The sequence below is a fragment of the Antechinus flavipes genome, chromosome 2, assembly GCF_016432865.1.
Source record: "Antechinus flavipes isolate AdamAnt ecotype Samford, QLD, Australia chromosome 2, AdamAnt_v2, whole genome shotgun sequence".
Classification (NCBI taxonomy): domain Eukaryota; kingdom Metazoa; phylum Chordata; class Mammalia; order Dasyuromorphia; family Dasyuridae; genus Antechinus; species Antechinus flavipes.
The window spans coordinates 342,217,605-342,235,791 of NC_067399.1; the positions used below are offsets into that span (position 1 = coordinate 342,217,605).

Here is an 18,187-nt window from a genome sequence, read left to right on the forward strand (position 1 = left end):
AAATTAAGACAACTCTGAGGTATATAATGGTATCATTACATACCTCTCAGATAGGTTAAGATGACAAGAAGAGATAATAATAGATGTTGGTGGGAATGTGGGAAAACTGGGACACTAATACATTGCTGGTGGAGCTGTGAATTTATTAAACCAATTTGGGCCTGTGCCCAAAGGGCTACCAAACTGTGCATACCCTTTGATCCAACAGTGTCCCTGCTGGGCCTGTAACCCAAGGAGATCATAAAAAAGGAAAAAGACCCCCCATGTGCAAAAATGTTTGTAGTAGTTCTTTTTGTAGTGGAAAGGAATTGAAAACTGAATGGCTGAATGATATATGAATGTTATAGAATATTATTTTCTATAAGAAACAATTAGCAGGATGATTTCAGAAAAGCCTGGAGAGACTTATATGAAGTGATGCTAAGTGAAATAAGTAGAACATTGTACTCAGAACAGCAAGATTATACAGTGATCAATTCTGATAGTCATGGCTCTTTTTAACAACGAGGTGATTCAGGTCAGTTCTAATAGACTTGTGTTGGAAAGAGCCATATGCATCCAGAAAGAGGACTATGGGGGCTGAATATGGATCACAACATAGTATTTTTACCTTTTTGTTATTATTTGTTTGTTTTTTGTTTTCCTTTTTAATCTGATTTTTCTTGTGCCGCATGGTATTTGTGGAAATATCTATACAAGAATTGCACATTTTTAATATATATTATTTGCTGTCTAGGAGAGGGAGTGAGAGGAAGGAAGGGAGAAAAAATTTGGAACACAAGGTTTTGCAAGAGTGAATGCTGAAAACACTCTGCATATATTTTTGAAAATAAAAAAGCTATTATTAAAAGTAATTTAAAAAAGAAAAAATGGTAAGTTCTTTGGGAGGAAAACTATCTTTTGTCTCTTTTAGTATCCTTAGTACAGTACCTGGTACATTGTAGAGCTGAATAAATGTTTATTCATTGATTGATTAATTGATTGATCATGACTAGAAAAGTTGAGGTAATCATAACCATTGCCATAACACCCATTCCATATGTAGGCCATTATATATCCCATATAGATATACTACAGTACACATCCACTGACATGAATATTAATGAATAATCATAATATGAATTAATTAATAATTATGAATTAAGTTAGCATAGAATAGAGCCAGGAAGACCCAAGTGCAAAAGTTACCTCTGATAACTGGCTGTGTCCCCCTGAACAAGTAGTTAACCTCTCAGTACTCCTTTAGAGGTGATACCCCTACTTAGAGTCCCCCCTTCAACGCTTCACCAAGCCCTCTTCAATCTTCCCCCTTAGGAGGAGAAGGAAAAGACAAATCACTGCAAGAAAACCCCATAGATAGTATGGTCTACCTGGCCTTGAAGAACTGGATATGACTGAACAATAACCAAAAAATGATGATATCACAGGTCTGGTCCAAATCCCCTCCAAAATTATGCTTTTGCTTTCTCCCGTGATTTTCCTTTTAGAGTTCACATTCCTCTGTGGCTTATGTGTATTTTTATTATAACATTTACTGACATCACACATTCCAATACTATTTGCCAAAATGTTGGCATGTTTATGATATTTCCTTGGTTAGGGGGAACAAGAGGACAGAGTCCTTGAAATCAAGATTGTCTAAGAAAATCTTGGACTTGTGGTCTCATGTCTGGTGATCCCAGGGTATATGCAATCTGTTTTGTAGGCAGTATCATGTATGTTAATCTTTCCTTTCCAAATGTATTATAAAATACCTCAATGGCAGAGAATTTCATCTGTTTTAGTACTATATACAGTGCCCTGAGCAAAGAATTAAGTGAGACACAAAGTTTATGTGAGACTAAAACTGTTCATGTAGATTTACACTAAAAAAGAAGAAAATGACCAATATACATGGAAAAGATTTGATGTTGTATGTAACTATTCACAATACATCAATGGATGTAGCCCTCACCTTTGCAAAGAATCAGGGGATGGTTTTTCCTTATATCTCTTCTCTGAGGCCAAGGTTGTTTATTTTTTTATAATTTCACAACATTCATTTTAAATTATTTGAGGGTTGTTCTTTTTATTTACACTATGGTAATCATTGTGTATATTGTTTCCTTGGCTTTACTTTTGAATTATATCAATTCATTTAAGTCTTTTCCTGCTGATTCACTATATTAATCTTATTTGTTGTTTCTTACAGAATAAGAAGCTTTACATTCATGTTATCACATTTTGTTTTGCATTTCCCCAATCAATGGGCATTTATTTTATTTTCAGTTCTTTATTACCACAAAAAAAGTGCTGCTATAAATATTTTAGTGTATATGATACCTTTTTGTCAATCACTTCCTTGGGATACATACCTGGAATCTCTGGGTCAAAACATTTTAGCCACTTTCTTTACATAATTCTAAACTGCTTTCTAGAATGATTGTACTAATTCACAACTCCATCAACAATGCATTAGTATTCTGGTCTTTCCACACCATCTTCAAAATTTACTCAGAAAAGAAGTGGCATTTGAGGAGATTTTAAAGGGTTAGTAGGCATTGACTGGGGGTAAAATGAAAAAGAGGGTGTGGGTGGAAAGGGGAGGATATACCAGGAATCACATGAACCAAAGCACACTGATCAGAAAGAAGGAGGTATGAGTGAATAAAAACATTTGATACTGTTGATCTCCTTCTGGATAGTCTCTCCTTACTAGGTTTTCATGAGTGTACTCCTGGTCCTCCTCCTTTTGACTTATTCTTCTCAATTTGCCTTGCTAGATCTTTTCCAATTCCAAGCAACTAACCCTGTCTATCAAGGCTCTTTCTTCTCTTTTCTTTCTATACTGTAATGCCAGAGAAACTGAGACAAGATAGAGATTAGAGAGTATTTAATATTTTATTTAAAAGGGAGAGATTTACTGGGACCAAATGGATCCATGGTTTGGTCTCAGAGCTAAATGAGACTGTGGTCTCCAAGAGTCCAGCAAATAACGTGAGTTCTCAATGACATATATAGACGAGTCAGCAACAGGGGGTCGACTGAGGCAGGGGCAGAGTCAGAGAGCTAAGAGTGGGAAAGGGACTCTGATGGGAGGGGGGAGGGGAAGAGGCACCGGAGATGGGGAAGGGCATCTTAATAAGACGGTATCTGATATTCTGATTGGGGTGGGGAGAGACATTCTGATATTCTAAAATATAAGCTCTTTTATCCTTATTAAATATTCTGATGATTAAGAGGAAGGGGAGGTTTTGCAGGATTGAGCAGAACAATTGAAGCAAAACAATTCAGGGAAACCAAGGCAGAAAAATTTAGGGAAACTGAGTCAGGTCAATAAAAGAGAACTGTAGCACAACAATACCATCTCATTTGGTGAGCTTATCAGATCCCTGGTTCAGTGATGAGCCAGAGGACGATTCCTTATAAAGCAGCTATACAGGGTAGTGATCAAGTATTGAATCTGGAACCAGGATGACTTGAATTCAAACCCAACCTCAGATACAGTCAGTCTGTGTATTTGGGAACATTCTGAGTGTAAGTCAAATTTCGAGTTTACTTCTGTGAGATTTCTTCTTTAAGGCACAGAAAAGTCAGAAAACTGCACCATTTTATAATAATTCACAAGCTGCATCCTTTCAGATGCCCACATGCATAAGCAGGCTGAGTAGCAGCCTAAAGACACTATTTATTGTATGCTTTATGTGTTTCTTAACCATTTATCATGCATAAAACTATGCTACCATTTTTATTAGGTTTCTATCTTTTTTTTAATGTGTTAGTTATAAAGTTGTGTTTTGTTTGTTTTTTAGCATTGTGACTTACTCCCATTTTCCCCTTTAAGACCTATAGATTTTCTTATTACTCAGTTTCCCATAAGAAGGTTCTTTTGGAGAACAATATATTATGTTATAGCAGAACTGCTTGTACTTACTGGCTATATGACCCTGGACAAGTCATTTAGCTTCTGCCTCCCTTACTTTCCTCATCTGTAAAATGTGGGTAATAATAGTGCCTTCCTCCCAATGTTTTGTGAGAATGATATGAAAAAAAAATTTGTAAAGTGCTTCACAAACCTTAAATTGCTATAAACATCCTAGCTAATAGTGTTATTATTATATATCCAGATCTCTCCTGCGCTCCATTTCCAAGTGGTTTTTGAACATCTCGAATTGGATATCTTTCGGGCATCTCAAACTCAATATGTCCAAAAAAGAAGTCATCTTTCCTCCAAAACTTTCCCCTCTTCCCAACTTAAGAGCATCAAGGACACCATTGTCCTAGTTACCCAGGCCTCTAACATCAGTGTCATCATTCATTCCTCACTCTTTTCTTACATATCCCAATCATTGCTAAATTTATTTGTTATAATGTCATATCATCTCTTATATATGTTCTCTTCTTTCTACTCCTATATAGATAGCCACATACCTTGTTCAGGTCCTCATCACCTCACTCCTGGACTATTGCAATGGCCTTCTGATTAGTCTCCCTATTCCAGTCCAATCTATTTTCCACTAAAAGAGCTGTCAAGGTGATTTATGACTTAAGTTTGATTATATCACCTCCCTAGCTCAATACAATTCATTGTCTCCCTATTACTCTTAGAATCAAATATAAATTTCTTTTTACATCTAAAATGCTTTACAATCTGGACCCTTTCCACCTTTGCAGTCACCTGGATACTTCTTATACTTTTCATACTCAATACATTCTGTGTACAGCACTATTGGCCTCCTTTCAATTCCTTGAATATGATATTTCTTTACACCTAAAATACTAAACTTTTCACTTCCACCTCTTAGTTTCTCTGATTTCTTTTAAGACTCAGCACAAATCCCATTTATTCCAAAAGGTCTTAACCAGTTCTCTCAGAATCCCTTTCATCTACTCTGATTATATATTTGTACCTGCCTAGTTGTTAGTGAGGAAAGACAAGAAGCATTGTTTCCATCTCCTGGAGTACGAGAAACTGATGGGATATCTTGTAGAAAAATCTTGTTGACAGATGGGGATGTTGGTTGGGAGTTCAGAGCAGAGGTCAGTGCTAGAAATATAAATTTGAGATTTATCTGCATAGAGATGATAGTTTTCCATTGTCAAGGAAGACGGTATTAGTGAGAAAAGAGAAGGAAGGAGTATTCCAAAGTTTATCCACTTTATGGGATTTGGAAGAGAAAGGATGTTTAAAGAATTAAAAGTATTGGGGTATCTCTGATGCAGAAGGGGAAAAGAATATCCAGGAGAGGGTATCTGCTAGTATCAAATGTTGTAGAAAGATCAGCAAGAATGGGGACACAGAACAAACCTATGGATTTGGCAGATAAGATGTCATTAAAGATCAGTTTTAGTAGATTACCAGATACAGAAAAGGTAGTAAGGAAATGTGTTTTGCTTTTGTGGAGTCTAACTCTTCATGACCCCATTTGGAGTTTTCTTGATAAAGATACTGGAATGGTTTGCCATCTCTTCGCCAGTTCATTTTACAGATGAAGAAACTGAGGCAAAGTTATGTGACTTGCCTAGGGTCACACAGCTAGTAAATGTCTGAAACTAGATTTGAACTCAGGAAGATGAGTTTTTCTGACTCCAGACCCAGCACTCTATCCCTTGCACCACCTTGTTGCCAATGAAGAACTATAGACAATCCACCCCCCCCCCCACCACCAAAAAGTTTTGTAACTCTGGGGAGGAAGAGGATGAGATAGGACCTAAATGAATTCAAGGAGAAACCGTTTTAGGACTGGGAAGGACAAATTGCGAGTCCAGTTAGATGGAGAAAAGTTGGTGGAAAAGAAGACAGAAGCATGCATTTGAATAAATGACCACTGAAGAAAGCTTCTGGAGGTGTCAAGGGCACAGGGATTAATTCTTTAGCAAGGTGTAGGGTGATTTCTTCCCTTGGGAAAGAAGGGAAGAGAAAGATAGTGGTTGTTGATGCTTCTGGCATGTAGTAGGCACTTGATAAATGTTGTTTGATTTCTTTGATTTCTACAAGGGTGGGGTTGAGGTAAAAGATTGAGGCCTCAATCTTTTCAGTGAAGTACAAGGCTCTTGTCATTTCTAGAAGTAAGGGGGATAGGTATGATCTTGTTGTCTTGAGAAGTGAGGAAACAATTTGGAAAAGTTATTGTGGAAAATAAACTGACAAGCTAACACTGATAAAAAGCAGTGAAGAACCTTAAGATTTTGTACCTTTCATTGTTCTCTTCGTTATTGCTTAGCTATCTGGAAAAATACAATCAAATATGATAAAATTTTATTAAGAACTTATTATGTTATTGTATCTAGGATATACTGTAACCTATTTAACATGTAAAGGACTGCTTGCCATCTGGGGGAGGGGGTGGAGGGAGGGAAGGGAAAAATCGGAACAGAAGAGAATGCAAGGGATAATATTGTAAAAAATTACCCTGGCATGGGTTCTGTCAATAAAAAGTTATTTTTAAAAATTAATTAATTAATTTAAAAAAGAGCTTATTATGTGCCAGGCACCATGCTAAATACTAGAACTATAAAAAGAGGAGAAAGACAGTCCCTGCCCTTGAGAAGTTTACAATCTCATGAAGGAGTCAACATGCAAACAAATATATATAAAGCAAGCTATTTACAGAATAAATGAAAAATGATTAATAGAGGGAAAGCCCTAGAATTAATAGGAGTTTGGGAAGGCTATCAGCAAAAGAAGAGAAAAAAGAAACCCAAAATCAAATGGTACTCAGGGATGGGGATCAGCAGATTAGGAATGGCAAAAGGCCTACCATGATAGTGGTAGTGATGATGAGGGCTCTAGATTGCTATCTTCTGAATCATTAAATGGATCATTAAAATGACTGACAATAAGTTCAAGTCTATCTATGGAAGCAAACTATGGCAGAATTGTGATATATGGAATGAGTAATAAGTAATGAGAGACCATAATGAAGGGGAAAGGAGAGTGTGCGTGGAATAGAAGGCAGTGGGAGAAGTGAAAAACTTAAGTAGAATGTTAAGTTCCTTGAAAAGAGGGACTGTTTCATTTTTAAAATTTTTATATCCCTGGTACCAAGCACAGTATCCTGTAACATCTATGTATTCACATATGGACATATTTATTCACCTATATATTTACATATTTGCTAAGATATAATTTTGTAGGTATAGGTAATTCTGTATGAGAACTGATTGATCAGCAATTGATTTGTAATTGTAATTTGTAAATTTGTAATTTGTAATTGCTATTATACTTGAAGCATTGAAGGGTAGAAGTAGAAGTGGGAGAAATTGCTTATGATCACAAGTTAGCCAGACCCCAAGGCCTCATCCCAGCAGACACTTAATACTTACTAAATTAAATTGGAGACAGTATAGTTCTGCATGGAAGTGAAATTTAAAGTGCAAGCATGCTAATGTGGAGATTGTGAGAAATTGAAGAGGCATCTCCTTATGTGTACTTCTTTCCAGTATTACACACATAATTTGCTTTAGATTTATTTAGGAATTTCATCTCAACACACTTCCTAAGTGCTTGACTTATTAGGATGGGCAAGGAGAGCTGGATGAGGGGGGATCTTACTTCCCCATTGGAGGACTAGAAACCATCCTATTTCCATTGACCAGCTATTCCTTTCCAATTTTTCTCCCACTTCAAGTACTGCTGTGGGATTATGAGAAAATAAGTAGGAAAGCTCACTTGTCTATTCCTCATTGGTTTTATAAAACTTCATGCTGTATAACCCAGAAGCTTTGACAAGAGGCTATTTCAGAAGCAAGAAAATATCCAAAGGGAGGTACAATCTCTTCTTTGTCCTGAGGGCCAGGTAGCTCTGACATCAAACCTATGAGCATTCATTTGTATTCAAATGCAGCTCCCATGTGGACAAGCTCCCCCTTGTCCACACCTTTGCAGCGTTTTACCCTTAGCCTGCTGATCCTGATGATCAAATCCATCACATATTTATCAAGTGACAAATGTGGGCCGAGCACTGTGCTAGTCACCCACTACTCTGTATGCTATATCCATGGGTGCTCTCTCTGGCTTCAGGAGGGCTTCCAGTCTCTGTCCCTTAGAGATGGATCTAGCTTGATGATAGGGTCTCATGGCAGGTATCATTTCCTCCATATGTATCCATGTGTTTCCCCCTGCCTCTTCCCATTCTCCTTTTCAGGTCACCAAAATCCCTACAAGAAGCTTTGATGAGAAAGCATACCTGGCCTCCAAGCTGTTGAAGGCTGGAGAGGATCCCTACAGGCAACATGCCTTCAACCAACTGGAGAGTGACAAGCTAAGCAGTGACCGCCCCATCCGGGACACCCGCCATTACAGGTACCAGCAGATCCTCCTCCTTTTCCCCACCAAATCTTGTAGCTGTGACCCCTGCCCTTCTGCTTTTGGTCCTTAATTTTCTATTTGTAAAGAGATTTGCAGATCAGTCTTAAGACTAGAGAAAAATATCTGAGAGAGTAGGATTGGAAACCCAACCCAAGAAGATAGGCAAGGTTATGCTTACTTATTATTCTTTCTATAACCCTTATTTTAAGAAAATTCCATTTCTCCTCTCCCTTTTAAGTTAAGAAGTTCTTATTTAAATTTCTTGTGTGACTTTTGTTTATTAATATATAATGTAATCACTTCAGTTCACTCTCTGTGATAAATCCTGTTGTGCCATAGAATGTTAAGACTAACAGAGAGCTTGAAGATTGTTTATTTTACCTTGTTCATTTTATTTTTAAAAGATTTTTTGATTCATTTCATTTCATTTGATTCACCCATCCCCAGATGGAACCCTTTTTAGCGACTACAGAAAAATATCCAATGCAAAAATCTTATCTGACCATATATACAATATTCCACCCTAATAGTGTACTTTTCTGAGTGAGGGAAAGATATTACATTATCTCTCTTCCAGGGCTTTCATTGGTTTTTCATTTATTCAGAATTCAACTTCCCAACATGCTCATTTTATAGGAAAGAAGAAAGCGAGACAAGGCAAGTGAAGTGATTTGATTAAGGATACATGTTCTTTTCATTACACTCTATTCTTTTCTCATAACTGACTCATTCAACTTGAGCAAGAGGTCAAGGAGATCGAGGTCATTTATTATCACCACACCTGTTAGTTCAGGGCCAGGCAAGGAAGGATAGGGAATGCCAGGTACCCAGTCAGCCCTATTCCCTGGGATACAACCCATAGGGAGTCATGAAGAGTTGGACATGGCTGAAGCAAATGAACAATAATTATCTCATCCATTTCCATTTCCTCCCCCATGGTCCAGGACATTTTCTCCATATTCTCAGAACCCCTCCTAACTTCCATTCTTTTTCTCAGTTGCCTATCCTCTCATCCTCACTCATTTGGTAGCTGATAATCATTGGATAAGATCATAGGTGGAAGGACCCATTGAGTAATCCAGCACAATCTCTTCATTTTTTAGGTAAGGAAACTGAGGCTTAGAGAGGTTATATGTTGGCCCAAAATTCATTACTTGGTACAGAAAAAAGTTTTAACCCAAGTGAGTAAGGGAAAAATACTACCAAGATAGACTTAGTCATGTCCCTATGATGTTGGGGATTGAGAAAGTGTTTTAAATGTAGGGTTGTAGGAAGACCATCTGTCCTCAAAGATGGTTGCACCTCAAAAGAAATTCAGGGAGAAGTAATATGGGGGAGGGGTAAATCTTTAATTCTTCTATACCCACATAAGATATACCCACTAAGGGGAGAGTCAGAACCTTTGTGGATGGAATTTAAAAATGGACCACTATTTCAGCATCTTCCCATCATGATAGTGGAAACAGATGAGTGAACTCAGTAAAGACAGTCAGTAGACTGAAAACATTGGAATGTTAACTCTGAACAATATTTCTCCTCTATCAAACCATTACTTGTTGTTCTCTGTTTCTTCCTTTTTATATCTGCTCCCTAATTGGTAGCTTTGTTGTTAGGAAGACAGATTGAATTTTTCCACTCCATCACAATTCATGAATTGCTGTGTTTTTTGGCACAAACAACTCTCCACATAAACATCATTCAGAGTTTCCCTCTTGTGCTCCTAATTATCTTTCATCCCTTCAGAGAGAATTATTTTTAAAAATACATTATTATTGATATCTTTTATTTGTCCTTCCATATCACTGCCCTTCCTCCCTTCCAGAAAGCCATTCCTTATAACCAAGAGCTCTTACCTTGGAGTTCATAAACTTATTTTTTAACATACTGATCATAACATTTCCATATGATTGGTTTCCTCTATAATCCTGTATATTTTATTTTATTAATTTAAAACATTCTTCTGATAAAGAATTCATGGACTTCACCAGACTTCATAGAAAGGTTCATGACACAAAAAAGTTAAGAACTTTTGCTTCTAACAAAAGAATTTATAACTCAAGAATCTGGGTCACAAAAGAATTTTACGAACAATTTTTATAAGGACAAGAAAAGGAAGAAGACAAAAAACCCAGCAAAACATAAGGAAAAAACCTTACATTACATACACCACACACACAGTTCTGCAAAGGAGATGAGGAAGGTGGAGGAGAATAATTTTAAAGGGACCCAGGATTTGTCCTCTGGGACTAATATGCTGGAAAGCCACTCCTGCCTTCCTGGCTCAGGCTGTTTTTTAATGTAGAAAATGAGCTCAAAAATTGTTATAATAAGTTTCTGTCACTGTAATAAATGCTGTAATGAAAAAATAGTCAGTGCTCGGAATAGTCATAAAGCAATTGTAATAAAAATGGCCATAAAGATATAGCAGTGGTTGCCTCATTGGTCTAATGAGAAAGTAAATGCAGCTACTGAAAAAAGAAAAAAAACCACAATGAGGGACAGAAAGGCAAAATAGTTTTTGTTCTCCTTGACATTAAGGAGGAGTAAAAACCTGGTATCTTTGAGGGTCAGTAGAGGTAGGCCAGAATGTAAGTGGGAAAGCCAGGAATTCCTTTTGGAAGACAGCATGAAAGAGGAGTGGGCTTTTCAGAGTGTCCAGGGCTGAGGCTTCCTAGGTAGAACTCAGATGGAACTGTGTTTCTAGCTTTTAAGAAAGTATATTCAGGAATACTTTGTACTTGTGTTGTTACCCTATATCTCACTTACTCCAACACTGGGAAGTAATGTGCTGTGCTAGATCTGAAGTAAAGAAGGCTTAGATTCAAATTTACTAGCTATGTAATCATAGGTAAGTTATTTAACCTGATCTTTTTGGTTTTCTCTTCTATAGAATGGCGATATCTATAGTACTGTACTATACTGTACTGTAGTACTGTAGCAATTATCCAACAATAGTTATGAGACTCACATGAGAAAATATATTTAAATGCTGGGAAAACCTCAAAACAACATGTGTTCCTATTCCTATTGCTAATAAATCACTACCTAAATAAAATATCACTGAAGGATGGAAAGGCCATGGTAAATTTGTAAGGAGGAAGAGATGCAGATGTTCAAATATCTACTCACAGTTCCTATCTTACCTATACCACCAAGTTTCAATGAGGGCGAGGGTAGAGAAACTTTTTAAAAGGATATAAAGATTTTTTTGGTTTAAAAATCTTTTGTAAAATCAGTCAGTCAGTAAGCATTTATTAAATGCCTACTATGTACTAGGCACTGAGTTAAGCTGTTCAAAGACAGGCAAAAGATGATCTCTGCTTTGGAGGAAATGGAAAAGAACGAGAGATTCTTGGGGATCATTAAATCTAGCCTACTGTCCCATGCCCCTTTAAGGAATCCCAATTTGTAGTCAGGTATGGTAGAAAATAATTCTAGGTACGAGGAGACTAAAGCTGGAGGACCAGTTTATCTTAAAGCTGCCATGGGCAAAGCCAGTTAGATATTCTCATTAAGACTGGCATTATTATGATGACTCATGGAGTGACCAGAAGGGTCAAGTGGGTCAGGTAGGAAAATAGGGCATATCAAAAACTCCATGGCAATAAGAGAGGGATTGTGCTGTGAATAACCTCTGAAAGAAAGGGGGAGAGAGAGAGACAGAGAGAGAGACAGAGAGAGAGAGACAGAGAGAGAGTGAGAAAAGAAGGGAGAGAAGGAGGAAGGAATCCTGGTTTATGTATCTACATTTGTTTTTCATTGTGTGTTCTGAGTGGTACATCTAAACACATTGGGGTTATGGTCTGGATTCCTGTATTGCCATGTCTACTTTTGTGTGATTTGTTCCCATAAACTTTATTCTGCACTTTGAATTTATTTCCTTTGCAGATGTACATCTGTACACTATGCCTCAGACCTACCGGCTACCAGCATTGTTATTACTTTTCATAATGAAGCCCGATCTACCCTTCTGCGAACAGTGAAGAGGTAGGGATCTTGGAGAATAGAAACTGCCATCTACTACACCTGTATGTGATCCCACACTGGTAGAACACCTCCCCAAACAAACAAAAACAACCAATATTTAGAACATTCAGGACCTCTGGGAAACTAGCTAGGTCAGAGAGACTGAGATATAACCAGTCTATATGAAGCCTACCAATTGTGGGTGATTGGGTGGGAGGTCATGAAATATCAAGGGTAAGAGTCAAAGCACAGTTTAAGGTTAAGATACACAAAAGGAAAACCATTAAGTGGAGATCATGGTCAGTTTACCAAGGTAAAATGTACAGGAGTCAGGATCTGAGGGGATCTCAGGGATTGAAATAATTTATTAATGGTAAGATCATGAGTTCATGCTATAGAGTAACAGTTAGCAGGGCTCTTGACCATTATACATTGAAATGCTTTCCCATGTTATGGAATATTATTGTTCTGTAAGAAATGACCAGCAGGATGAATACAGAGAGGACTGGTGAGACTTACATGAACTGATACTAAGTGAAATGAGCAGAACCAGGAGATCATTATATACTTCGACAACGATATTGTATGAGGACATATTTTGATGGAAATGGATTTCTTTGACAAAGAGACCTAACTGAGTTTCAATTGATAAATGACGGACAGAAGCAGCTACACCCAAAGAAAGAACACTGGGAAACGAATGTGAACTATCTGCATTTTTGTTTTTCTTCCCGGGTTATTTTTACCTTCTGAATCCAATTCTCCCTATGCAACAAGAGAACTGTTGGGTTCTGCAAACATATATTGTATCTAGGATATACTGCAACATATCTAACATATATAGGACTGCTTGCCATCTAGGGGAGGGGGTGGAGGGAGGGAGGGGAAAAATCAGAACAGAAACGAGTGCAAGGGATAATGTTGTAAAAAAATTACCCTGGCATGGATTCTGTCAATATAAAGTAATTATTAAATAAAAATTAAAAAAAAAAAAAAGAAATGCTTTCCCAGAAGATTTCTTAGCTCCTTAGGAAAGGACCTGAAAAAAGGCAGAGCCCAGTAAATATTCAGAGGCCAAACTTTCATTGGCCAGGATCTATGTCATTGGGATAGACAGATATTCTAACACAGAGAAAAACATTTGGAGATCTTTAAAAGATCAACAAGCATTTATTAAGCACCTACGGTGTACCAGGTACTGTGCTAAGCAATGGGAATTCAAAGCAAGGTAAATAACAGTTCCTATCCTCAAGGAACTCACAATCTTCTGAGAGAGATAATACAATCAACTACGTACAACAATGTATATAACATATATACATATATATAATATATGTTTGTATATATAACATATTGGATTGGAAATTGGAAGATTGGAAATAATCAACAGAAGGACGGTACTAGTAGTAGTGAAGGGGATTTGGAAAAGCTTCTTGTAGAAGATGGAATTTTAGTCGGGACTTGCAGGAAATCAGGGAACCCAGGAAATTGAAATGAGGAGAGAGAATATTCCAGGCATGGGGGACAGGCACTGAAAAGACACGAAGTCAGGAGATAAGAATATGTGTGCAAGGAGCCCAAAGTCACTGAATCATCATAAGTGTCACAATAGGATTTTAAGCTCTTGAGCAGAGCAGCCATGCCTAATGAGAACCTTCCCTTCTACTTCCTCCCTGCTTTAGTGTTCTGAATCGCACTCCTGCCAACCTGATCCAGGAGATCATTTTAGTGGATGACTTTAGTTCTGATCGTAAGTATCCAATTCCTTTTTAATGAGCCCCTTCCCTCTTTCTCAGGAAAGGGAAATTTCCTCCACTTTTTGCCAATACCATTGTGGTTAGGTCCCTGAAAAGGGAGGCTTGGAGAAGTCAGCCACATTTGGATTTTGAGAGACATCAAGAATTTATGTCCAGTGTTCCTTCACTCTCTATAAAAACGCTGAACCAAAGAATCCTTAATTTAGTAGTAGTAGTAGTAATAGTAGTAGTAGTAGTCGTCAACGTCATCGTTGTCATCGTAGTAATAGAGCAGCAGCTAGGTGGTATACTAGAGTGCTAGGCCCAGAAGCAGGAAGACTTGGGTCAAATCCAGCCTCAGGAACTTATTAGCTGTGTGACTCTGAGCAAGTCATTTAACTGCCTCATTTTCCTCATTTGTAAAAATGGAAAACCACTTCAATTTTTTTTGCCCAGAAAATCTCTCATTTTTTTTGGACAGAAACAGTTTGTGAATAAGTCTCTTTTGCTAGTATAATTTTATATTAAATGTTTTGTGAATCATTGCACAGGTAGATAAAATGATTGCTTTTTGTAACTGAATAACGATTGGAGATGTAAGCTCATCTTCTGTAGATTCCCTGATAGCATCTGAAAAACACCTCTACTGGCAGATACAATGATAGGCATTTGATGCTCCTTTTCCTCTCCCCAGATGGCTTCAAATTCTTTCATTAGGCTTTTCATTCCAAGTAGTCTGAAGATTTTGAGTATTTGCTATAAAGACATCTATTGAAAACATTATTCTTAAATTTGTGTGGATCATTATTATATCTGAGCAGCTTGTCTATGACAATAGTCCAATTCCAATATAGTTTATTTGCTGAATTTTCAAGGATATTTATTATTGTTAACATTAATAATAATTATAACTGGTATTTACAGAGCTTCAGCCTCCCCTCAATTTCCTCCCAACCCCCCTTTCCAAAGCTATTTTAAACCATTGGGGATATTATTCAATTTTTCTCCTCTTTAAAAAAAATCCACTTTTTTTGGAGAGACAATATGAGAAAGAGACAGTGGTGGACAACATGAAAAAAATAGTGGTTAGAGTTGGCCTTGGATTTATGGGGCTCAAATAATAGTAGCAGGTAGCTTCAAGGTTTGAGCCTCACAACAATCGCTTCATTTTCCCCATTTTACAGATGAGAAATCTGAGGCTGACAAAAGGTAAGTGATTTCTTGCCCAGAGTTATAAAAGTATTCAAACTCAGGTCTTTGTGACTACAAGTCCAGCATTTTATTTTCTATGCTAATCTCACCTTTAAAACATATAATGATCCTAGGGCCTTATTGGACTTTACTTTGCAGATTCATGGATTCACTTCCTGGCCATCTCCATACCCAATGTGTATGTGTAAATACTCTCCCCCACTCCTTACCAACTGTAACTATGGGAACAGTAATCAAATCAGCATTAACATTCCTGCAAAGGCTATGTCAATTAATTTGCTCTGTGACTTCAACCACCATTCCCTGTCTAAAACATTCTTCCCTGGCCACCATTTCTCTACATCTTCCCTTATTTGGAAGTAAGCTCCTTGAGGTCAGGGACCACACTGTTTGGTTGTATTTGTATCTCCATTGCTTAGCACAGTACCGGAATACAAGTAAGTTTTTACATGTTTTTTTTTCAATCACTTACACTGGCTGTGTGTCAGCGAATTGCTCAACCTCTCGTTGCTTCAAGCAGCTTTTAAATTGCAGAACCTTTACCCAATCCATGCTGGTTAAATAAAATTAGAGTCCTTTAATGTTTTTGTAGCAATTTTTATTCATAAGAAGACTTTATCTGATCATGATTTAAAGGGAAAAACCTCTTCATTTATTTTCTGTACTGGCTGCCGCAAAACTTCCTTCTCAAAAAGAGTGAGAAGGATGTAGGAGACATCAGTGCTCTGAAGTCTGGTTTTTATTAAAGGAACATCAGTAAATTATTAATAGCTTTCAGAATAGAAAGTGTGGAAACTGCCATGTTTCCAGCATTAACCCTACCAAAGCTTTGTCTTTACCGCTCATGCTTTGACATTGTGTGACTATGTTGTCCTCCCTTGGAACTCCTTTATAGCTGAAGACTGCCTGCTCCTGACCAGGATCCCCAAAATCAAATGTCTACGCAATGATCGGCGGGAAGGTGAGCCCCTCAGGCTGTGACCTCTTGCCCTTTCCCTTTCTCCATCTGTCCTTGCCCTTCCCTCCTGATGCTGCATCCTTGTGCTTTGATTTGACAAGCCTGCCTACTTTCAGCTGAGACCTTCTGGTCCTGCCTTTGTCTTGAGCCCCAAAGGACTTATCTCATCCTAGTGGGATGTCTGCTACATTCTCAGTCTCACCACTTGCAGCATCTCTTGGGGCTTCTTCCTCCTTTGATTTGGGATATGCTAAGGGTGGAACAGAATAAAGTCCTAAAGTTGATAGTGTCTTTTGGGCTGTGTAGGTCAGTGGGTGGACAGCATCCTCCTCTGCCAGCAATAAACCTTTAGAGACATGGTGAAATTGAAGCAAGCCAAACTTTAGCTAGTTCCTAGGGAAATGTAGCTAGTTCTGGCTTCCAGTTATTTGTCTTGCTCATAATTTCAATGGCCATCTTTGACACTCAAGCATATAAAAAATAATAAAGCTTCTTAAACCCAGAAGCAATGTTCTCAGAGGTAGAGCTAAAAGGAATTCAGCAAGTGGACCTGTGTTCTACTCCTGGTTCTGCCACCAATTTATTGTGTAACCTTTGTCAAATCTGTGCTTTAGTGTTTCCTTTTGGAAAATGGGTCTATTATTCCCTGGCTGGAACACATTTAAATCTTTGGATTTAGAAGTCTTCTTTTTTAATGAACTTGAGAAGTTCTGAGGTTAGCAATTGCTCTCTTTCTCACTATCCTTCCTTTCCTCAATTGCAGGGTTGATCCGTTCCCGTGTTCGAGGAGCAGAAGTGGCAATAGCAGATATCCTTACCTTCCTGGACAGCCACTGTGAGGTAAACAGTGAGTGGCTTCAGCCCATGCTTCAGAGAGTGAAAGAGGTGAGCGTACCTGCAAGATAGAGAAGATAACTCAAGATAATACACAATTAATTGCCCCACAGCTTGTAAAAAGAAAGCTAGAGAGTGCCATAATGCACAGAATCAGGTAAACAAGTTCAAATCCAACCTCTGACATTACTGGTTGTGCGTCCCTTAGTCTCTATTTCCCCAAGTTTTCTCTTCTATAAAATGGGGGTGATAATAAGAACACCTGCCTCCCAAAGTGGTTAGGAGGATCAAATGAGATAATTTTTACAAAGTATTTAGCATGTGCCTGGCACACAGTAGGAGTTTAATAAATACTTGTTCCCTTCCCCTTTCCTCCTTCCCCTTCCCTAATGGCTACCATGGCTATGGAAGAAGATCAGAGGAGGCAGAGGAATGATCAGGGAAGGCTTCATGGAGGAGATGGAACTTGATCTTGGTCTTGAACAGAGCTGAAACTAAAGATTTGTCTTAGGGGGGCCAACTCAAAGTGGGGAGAGCTCACGAGGTCCTTCCCCTCTCACAGCACCTATCTCTACCATCCACCTCCCCTGCCTCTTTTCAGGGTTGCCCTGGCCTAAGTGAAACTGACAGTGTTCCTTTGGTTCTGAAAGACAAATAATATCTGTATAGGTGTTAGGGAGATGGTGAGAAGTGCTAAAGTCAGAGAGAGATTATAAGAGAATCAGAAAAAGTCATGTTTGCCAAAAATATTGGGAATGACCATACCAACAAAAAAGAGGGGACCCATGGTGATTTGCATGAACATTCCAGGTTCGGTATAGTTTATGCTGACAAGTATTTACTTAAGATCTCATTCTCCCAATCCCATCAGCATTTTTCTTTCTCTGATGGGCAGCCTAAGCTTTTCTGTAGGATGTAGGTCCTGCAGTTTTCCCCAGAAACTATCCTCTTTTCTGAAGAAGGCTGGTGTCCAGCCTCTGTTTCCCCAACCAGCCATGCACTTTTCTTGGTGTCCAGTCTCTGTTTCCCAGCAGCCATCCCCTTTACTTAGTTCCTTAGCCCACCTCTGTTTTTCTTCAGGACTACACACGGGTGGTCAGCCCCATCATTGATGTCATCAGCCTGGATAACTTTGCATACCTGGCAGCATCTGCTGACCTTCGGGGAGGTGGGTACAGTTTTCCTGGGAGG

General features: G+C 38.2%; 1 protein-coding gene across 1 annotated transcript in view; it reads left to right on the forward strand.

Annotated features, from left to right (window-relative positions):
• The window catches only part of GALNT16 (polypeptide N-acetylgalactosaminyltransferase 16), a 112,810-nt gene that overhangs the window by 71,343 nt on the left and 23,280 nt on the right, over positions 1-18,187 (forward strand). The window contains exons 2-7 of the mRNA XM_051977899.1: positions 8,127-8,284; positions 12,179-12,277; positions 13,939-14,006; positions 16,100-16,165; positions 16,926-17,047; positions 18,077-18,164. Of these exons, the coding sequence (XP_051833859.1) occupies positions 8,127-8,284; positions 12,179-12,277; positions 13,939-14,006; positions 16,100-16,165; positions 16,926-17,047; positions 18,077-18,164 (601 nt within the window). The remainder of the gene's footprint in view (positions 1-8,126; positions 8,285-12,178; positions 12,278-13,938; positions 14,007-16,099; positions 16,166-16,925; positions 17,048-18,076; positions 18,165-18,187) is intronic.